Here is an 8,301-nt window from a genome sequence, read left to right on the forward strand (position 1 = left end):
GAGAGAGAGAGAGAGAGAGAGAGAGAGAGAGAGAGAGAGAGAGATCACGAACAACACTAGCATGGCTGTTGCTGTAGGAATATAAATTTGAATCCTCCTTTTCAGTTACCTGACTACACTCCACATGTAGAATGGTGGAGCACACGGATTTCCACCAGGAACAAAATTCTAATTTCCTTGTCGATTCTAATTATTACTCTAGCTTGTGGGAGTTGCAAGTCAATTATTGACCCAAGACCAAAGACTTAGACACTAGACTTAAGTTTAGTGTCCTACCTTATGGAGCATAAAGAGCTTTTGCCATTGAACAAATATCCTTGTCCCTTCACAGCCAGTCCCCAGGTCTCTGCCACCAAGGATGGAGAGCCTGTGAACTAAAGTACATTGTATCTTTGTTCTGCATGTCCCTTTCAGCTGACCTTCTTCAGGTCATTTAATCCTTGGGTTTCGTTTCTCTCTTTTGTAAAATGGAGCTATAGACCTGGGATGGCTGACATAAGATTTACTGGTCTTCATTATTCTTAATAATGTAAAAAACATATGACCGGTAGCCTACAGCATCTATCTAGAACAATACAGGATGATAATTTCGGTTGAAGTATAGCACAAGAATAAAGGATCTGCTGTGTTAACTATGTTCACCCTAAGGACAGGTCGAGCTCTGCTATCAGCCCTGTCTGTGTATTCAATGCTCTCTTTATGATGGACCTGCAGGTCTACCCACCTGGGAAGGCTATATAGGAACTTTAAAATTGCCTTCTGTAATGGCTTTAATCTTAAGACTTCATTAAGAGATGTTAGGAACCTACTTTTAAATTCATCGCTTATAATTAGAATTTAATAAATCTTAGTAATTAAGTTTATTGTTTAAATGAAACCAATACTTATAAGTTATAAGATTTATGAATTCTTCATTAGAAGCTGGTCATGGCCCTCAGAAGCATCTAGGTAGGGTTGTAGCACACTTTTGGTGTTCTGACTCAAAGCAAGGCTTGGCTGGCCATGAACTTGACTGTGGCCATGCATCAGTTGTACTCCTGGGACTGGAAAGTGTTGTTATGTCCCAGGACTTTGTGGTTTAGGAGGAATAACATCTTCCTAAAATCTCCCCAAGGAACCATTTTCCTACCTATTAAAACTAAATAAATATCTCATCGTTTTGTCGATTATCTGCTGGAGAGTCCTGTGTGGTTTTTGCTCTTTGTTTGAAACAAGGTCTCATGTGGAGCACGGTAGAACCGAACTTAGAATGTAGCTGAAGATGAACTTGAACTCCTGATTTTCTGGTTTTCATCTCCCCAGTACTTGATGCGTTTCACCAAGCCTAGTTCGTGAGCACAAGCTGTGTAAACCAATTGCACAAAAGCTCAATTGGTGTCCTATCCATGCACATGACCTTCTCGTTCCTCTTAGCTGAAGTGTTCTGTGGCACGAATAGTGTTCACACTAGGTCCTAACACTTGTCATTCTGAATCAGATTCTGGTGTGACTGGGAACTAGGATAGCCTAAGAATGTTGCTGGATTAGCACAGATTGCATTTCATGGCAGCCAAACTGCAGGGCTCCCTGTCTGGGAGCTTCTGGTAGTTTATATTCACACGGATGGGAATTCAGTGGCGAGCCCGAAACTCCTGTGCACTGAACTACAGAAGCTGTAGTTCCAGAGCCATCTCTAACTTATGACTCTCTCCCAGCAGATGTAGATGAGTGCTCTCTGGCGTATGGTCCTTGTAGCCAACTGTGTCATAACACACCAGGCTCTTACTCCTGTGGCTGTATTCAAGGTCACCAGCTCTACAATGGCACAGACTGTCGGGTTACAGGTGAGTTCTAGAGTCAAAATGAGCCCAGCTTCTGCTCTGTTCTTAAGGGTAATTATAGAGAAAAGTGACCCTGGTTATTTAATTTAAGGTTTAGTGCTAGACACGATGCTTTTCATTCCAAAGAAACTGCTACTGTGGCAAGCATTGCCTAGCCAGAATGTCAGTTACACTGAGTGTCTTTAAGATGATATAGTTACTCCGTGAGCTACAGAATTGGGTGCTCCAGAGAACCAACCAGTTGAGTTTTAATTTGGCCTGAGCTTCTTTGCCTTGGGGACTATCACATGTGATTGCTATGTGACAAGCCCGTATCAGAGTTCTGTCTAAGGGGAAGCAGCTGAATCTGAAATCAAATAAGGCAATAAATACTATTCCAACAATTAGCTTTAAAGTGCTGGGATCAGGGGAAGGAGGGACTAGGGCAGCCCACAAATCTCCCCGGAGTGTACTTTGTCTCTGCTTTAGGGAGAAGCAGACTTCGGTAGAAAAGAAGGAATAGCTTCTTTAGTTAAAGGGAAAGCCATAAAAGAAAGCTTCAGAGTAATGTGTTACCATCTTCCTTCTACTGCAGATGACGATGTTAAAATTCTTATAGCAGCAGATAAAGAGCTTGGCATCCTGGACCGAAGAACAGGCATCTATGAGATGCTCATCCCTGTAAAGTCAAGGCCCAGTTCTGTTGCTTATGACCTGAACAGAAACATGTACTTCTGGGTGGATAAAGTCTTGAATGTGTTCATTCTTGGGAAGCCAAGCTCTGTTCCCCTCTACCCAGGTATGGTTTTGTTGTGGTGGTTGTTTTTTTTTTTTTTTTTTTTTTTTTTTTGGCATTAAACATTAACTTCTTAAGGCTTCTTATGGTACTGATATGAGATTCCTGAGATCAACAATCTTAAACAACCTTAAAATTTTTGAGCCTAAAGCTTTGGAGTAGTTAATTGGCAGCATATCATGGCAGAAGTGTGGAGGAGAAAGCTGCTCACTTTGTGACAGCTGGGAAGGAAAGGGAGAGAGGACAAGAACATCATTCCACATTTCCCTTCAAAGGGATCTCCCAACGACCTAAACATCCTACTAGGCCCCCTCATTTAAAGGTTTCTACTACCTGCCAATAATAATGCCCACAAGGTGGGGACCAAGCCTCTAACCTATTGGTTCCTTGTGATACGTCCATATTCAACTTATAGCTTTTCTTAAGCATACTGTAAGGAGTATCTTTATTTATAGCTGATCTATATCTAGATCTTTAGATGGGAAAGCTTTTATGACTAGTCTGTCATGAAGCATAAGAGTATATAAAATACCAATATGAGACATGTACATGGTAGGCTGGCTCTGTAAGAACATCACAGAACCTTGCTTGGTCCATGAAAATGTTTTTAAGAAGGATAGAAATCTTGGGATTTAGCCTTAAGCCAGAGCCTTCTCTATCACTAGGTATTTGAACTTGGCTCTTCCTTCCTTTGACCTGCCTCTCTAAGATGAAGGCACTAGCCAGAATTTGTCTCCGTAGGTAAAGGTGGGGATTAACCAGGCAGCATAGTGAAGAAGGGCATGGCCCAGTAGGTTTAGTGGCAGACAGAGCTATTCCCGGAGATCCCTGTGGTGACCAGTGTCTGAGCCGAGGCCACATGCTCCATATTCATTAGCTGTGCTTGTCCTTGGGTCCTGCATGCATATTAGCCACTCCATGGAACACCTCTGGCCATTATTTTTTGGATCCTCTCTGCCTCGTCGTACAGATCCTAATGAGTTGTTGAGGAGTCTTGTCAAATACCGTTCTCAAGGCAAACATAGCCATGAAAAGCTACAGGTGTCACTCTGTCTCCCGTGTCGGCAGAACTCCCACCCGTGAGCAGTATTTCTCTGGACTGGTTTACGGGTCAGTTGTACTGGGCTAGTAGCTCTGCGCGGGTCATCTGTGCTGGCTTAAGCGATGGCAGAGGCTACGTCAAAATCTTGGAAAAGGATCTTGTGCCGGAGGAGCTCGTGGTGTTTCCTGCAAAGAAGTAAGTCGTATTTCTCTTGGAATGTACCCTCAAATCTCTTGGCATTTTACAAGCTTAAGAAGAGAGAGTGCCAGCCTTTAGGTTTCACTTGCTCCACAAGATTCTTCTTTGCACATCTTAGACTGAATTCCATGTAGCCAAACCTTACCATGCCTGATGGATATGGGGAGCTCTCCAGCCTTGGGGAGCAGGACAGAGACAAAGCTCATAGGAGAGGGCTAACGGAGTTGTTGAGAATAATGTGTGTACGCAAGCGAGGGCATTTTTGAAAACTGCGTACTCCCGCTGCTTGCAGGTATTTGTACTGGGTAAATCGGAGTGAGAGCGGAGTGAAGACAGTTGAGACTGCAGGAATGGACGGCTCCGACAGGAAGACATTAGCAGTGGTGACCGCAGAGGAGCCTTTAGGGCTGACACTTGATTACGTGACTGGCAGACTCTACTGGATCGGTGGCTATAAAGAGGTACTATAGATAGAGCCAGAGGAAATGGGAACTCTCTTTTGCTAGGAGCTGAGAATGGGTCTAAGGGATGCACGTGCTTCTCTGATGACTAGCATTAACTCCATGAAGGAATTTGCATTGCAAAAACAAGAAAAGCAAGGTTTAATTGCACAACATTTTCGAGTAGAGCAGACTGTACCAACAGCTTGGGAGACATGGTGTGCTTTTTTCTTTTTTACATACTCTGTAGCCCAACAGTGCTAATTTTTTGCAGTTATAAAGGTCACAATTTATGTTGTACCCATGATACAATATGCTTTGAAGACTTCTGGGAGCTTCCACAGAAGCATACATTTCCTTAGGCACTTAAGAGCTGCACTCGGATTTCCAAGGCCTAATGTTGCAGTTTATAACATCCCAATTTGGGAAATGACAAACTAAAAGGTCAATACGACATAGTGACTAAAAGCAGAAGCTCACAGCCTGGTGAATCACGTTTCCAAGTCTTGTTTCCTAGTTGTGATATGGCTGATTAGGATGTTTCTGTGAACACTCACGGCTCTCTCTCTGAGAACACATGAAACACCTACATTGTGGGCCAATTACAGAATAGAGAGAATGGTGTTGGTACCATGTCTGGATGTAGAGCATGTGGGATAGTTGTTAAATCTGGACAAAGACCACTCTGTGCTGACTTTGACGGTAGAGTCCACAGGCTTAGATGAATTCCTCCCTATTGACTTGATGTCGCAGGGATATCTAGTCAGCAACATCAGCAGCCCTTGCTGACGCTCTCCTAACTCATGAGACTCTAATCCTTCAGTCCATAGAGACCGTGAAAGTGGACGGCAGTGGGAGGCACACCTTTCCTGGGGTATTTTTGGAAGATGAAGATCCCGTTGGTCTGACTGTGTTTGAGAATGCTTTCTTCTGGGCAAATCAAACTCAACTGGTCCGGACCTCGCCCAGCAGTCCGAAGGAGAGAGAGGTGTTGCTCCACGCCTCCGGTGCCTCCGTGTCTGCTCTCTCAGTCCTCCACAGATCTCAGCAGCCCAAAAGTAAGTGATGCACTTGCTTCTGAATTGCTGAGGTGGAAACCGCCCAAGAGGAGATCTCAGTATGTTGTTGGAACTTGCTGTTTGGAGGCAGGGACGTGTTTAGCCCCTTCTCCTTCCAGTCAGCACACAGGTGAACAGATATGGTGAACAGAACAGAAGCTTCACGGGGAAGCTCTTTCCAAGTCCTGGGCTCTGTGTCTGGCTAACGCCTCAGCTGGGTTTTTAGGGTCTGGGATATTGGAAATATAAGCTCTGGGCTGGAGAGTCGTCTCAGCATTTAAGAGCACTAACTGCTCTTGAAGAGAACCTGGGTTCAATCCTCATCACCTGATGTGTGGCTCTGAACTGTCTGTAACTCCAAAACCAGGAGATCCAATGTCCTTTTCTGACCCTCTCAGGTACCAGGCACGTATGTGGTGTGCATGCGTGTATACAGGCAAAACGCTTATAAACAAAAAGTAATAAATCAATCTTAAAAAATAATTATGAAAAAGAAAACATAAGCTATCCATAGAGGGTGGGGATTATGCTTACCAATGTCCTGGAACTGGATGTGTAGACTGGCTGGTCTTGTAAGCACACCTCTGCCTCCGGAGTGCTGGAATCAAAGGCATGTACGCTAGGCTAAGTGTGTTGTAGCAACTAACCATGGTGGAGAATACAGATCCATTCAAGGAGTCTCACAGTAAACCAATGGAATACTCATTCTGCCTTAACTTGAAGGGAGAAGGTGCAGCTGGTTAAAGTTTGTTGGTAAGTCACTTGGACACTTATCTGACAGTCAGTCTGGAGACAAGCTTAGTTCATAGGTCAGCACACCCATGAAAGATAACAAGTAGATTTGGAGTCTTCTTAAGGCAGACCATCTTCCCTCTTCTCCAGTACTGAGTTTTGAATGGTTTGGACAGAGAGTCTGAACTACATCTACTGTTTCTGTTTGAACAGGTAGACACTCGGCATGTGTTCCGGGTTCTTGCAGCCATCTGTGCCTCCTGTCCCCCATCCATCCCAAGGGCTACAAGTGTGTCTGTCCAGAGGGACTGTTTCTTTTACCTTCTGGCACTTGCAGTGGTAAGTTCCCTGGTAAAATGGGTACAGTTCAAGAAGGCTTGCTGCAGGTGAGCCCGGAAATAGAGCAGATTCCATTGCTGAATCGATCCCTTCTGCTCTGACAAGTTCCGTTGACGACCAGTGTGTTGTCAAAATAACTTGATTCCATTGCTTTCTGATTGGTTTGAGATCGGGTCTCACTGTGTAGCCCTGAAAGGCAAAGAACTCACTATATAAATCATACTGCCCGCAAAATTCACAGAGTTCTTCCTGCCTCTGCCTCCCAAGTGCTGGGATTAAAGGTGTGTACCTCCATGTCCAGTCCCCTTGATTTAGTTTTTTAATAGTGCTAAATAATATAGTACCCAACAAAAACTTAACATCTAATTATTTTTAGTTGTGTGATGACATAAGATGCATTCATGTTGCTGTGCAACCTTCATTACGATCCGTTCCCAGAAATTCTTCATCTTCCAGAATGAAACTCTTTATACCTTAGACATCAGCTCTACTCTCATTCCCCTCTAGTTCCTGCCAATCACCATTTTATTTTCTGTCTATGGGGACTGGCTAATTCTAGACACCGTATTTGGTGAAAGTGTATGATATTTGACTCTGGTGCATGTCACTTAGAATATCTTTGATGTTTGTCTTAATTAGGGTTCCTATTGATGTGATAAAACACGGTGATAAAAAGCAGTTTGGGAAGGAAAGGGTTTATTTGGCTTACACTTCCATTTTGCTGTTCATTGTCAAAGGAAGACAGGACCGGAACACAAAACAGGGCAGGGACTTGGAGCCAGCAGCTGATGCAAAGGTCATGGAGGGCTGCTGCTTACTGGCTTGCTTCCCCTGACTTGCTCAGTCTGCTTTCTTATCGACCTCAGGACCAGCAGCCCCGGGATGACATCACTCACCATGGGCTGGGCCCTCCACCGTTGGTCACTATCTCATGGAGGCATTTCCTCCACTGAGGTTCCTTCCTCTCTGATGACTCTGGCTGGTGTCAAGTTTGCACAAAACCAGTCAGTCCAATGTTACGACTCTCTATTCTAGCATCTCATAGAATCTCATACATATACACCCTTTTGGCTTTTGAAACAGGCCTTGACATACAGTCTTGGGTGGCGTTGGGTTTACTATGTGGCCTGTGCTGGCTTCAAAGTTTCCCGAATCCCATGATCAGCAGAATGTACCACAACTCCTGACTCCCTTCCATTTTATGTTTCAATTTTGATGATTATTATTGTGAGAGGAGCTCATGGGCACCATTGTGTGCACGTGTCCATCAGGGGAGAGTGGTGTGGAGTTGGTCCTGTCCTCCTAACTGTTTGTGGGCTCCAGGGATGGAACTCAGGCTTGTAGACTTGCACACAGGCGCTTGTACCTGCTCGGCCACCTCACTCACCTTTTATCCCTTCTGAAGGCTGAGTGATGTTCTACTTTAGGTATATAATTCATCCATTGCTAGGACAATTGTATTTGATTTTTAATGCATAAAATGGCATGTATACTTCAGGTTTGCATGAAAATTTTACAAGTAAATTAACAGGAGAATTACCTTCTATGATCCCTATTACATATCCTGTCTTAGTTTTTAAGTGGTCTCTGCTTGAATGCTGTTTTAGTCCAGCAATGTTAACACAAATTCCCCATGTTGCTGTTTTATCGCCAAAATATTGAAGGCTACACAATCTATTGACTTTTTCTGCCCAACCGTTGGTGCTTTTGAAACTAGAATATGAAAGTTTTAGGAAGAATAAATCATGTAAATATGTTTATGCACCAACTTATTTTTAAAAACACAGATCACAGGGATGGTTTTGGATGAAACCATGGTGGAAAAGGGTGTAGTTGCTAAGCAATTAGCTCAGGTTTAATTTTGAGCATTATATATTGTATGCTGTTAAATCCACAT

General features: G+C 43.7%; 1 protein-coding gene across 1 annotated transcript in view; it reads left to right on the forward strand.

The window, feature by feature from the left end:
- Nucleotides 1-8,301, forward strand: part of LOC101979225 (low-density lipoprotein receptor-related protein 1-like) — a 48,479-nt gene that overhangs the window by 10,663 nt on the left and 29,515 nt on the right. The window contains exons 7-12 of the mRNA XM_026787013.1: nucleotides 1,698-1,823; nucleotides 2,395-2,598; nucleotides 3,664-3,832; nucleotides 4,128-4,296; nucleotides 5,099-5,333; nucleotides 6,279-6,404. Of these exons, the coding sequence (XP_026642814.1) occupies nucleotides 1,698-1,823; nucleotides 2,395-2,598; nucleotides 3,664-3,832; nucleotides 4,128-4,296; nucleotides 5,099-5,333; nucleotides 6,279-6,404 (1,029 nt within the window). The remainder of the gene's footprint in view (nucleotides 1-1,697; nucleotides 1,824-2,394; nucleotides 2,599-3,663; nucleotides 3,833-4,127; nucleotides 4,297-5,098; nucleotides 5,334-6,278; nucleotides 6,405-8,301) is intronic.

This window comes from Microtus ochrogaster, linkage group LG7_11 (assembly GCF_000317375.1).
Source record: "Microtus ochrogaster isolate Prairie Vole_2 linkage group LG7_11, MicOch1.0, whole genome shotgun sequence".
NCBI classification, from domain to species: domain Eukaryota; kingdom Metazoa; phylum Chordata; class Mammalia; order Rodentia; family Cricetidae; genus Microtus; species Microtus ochrogaster.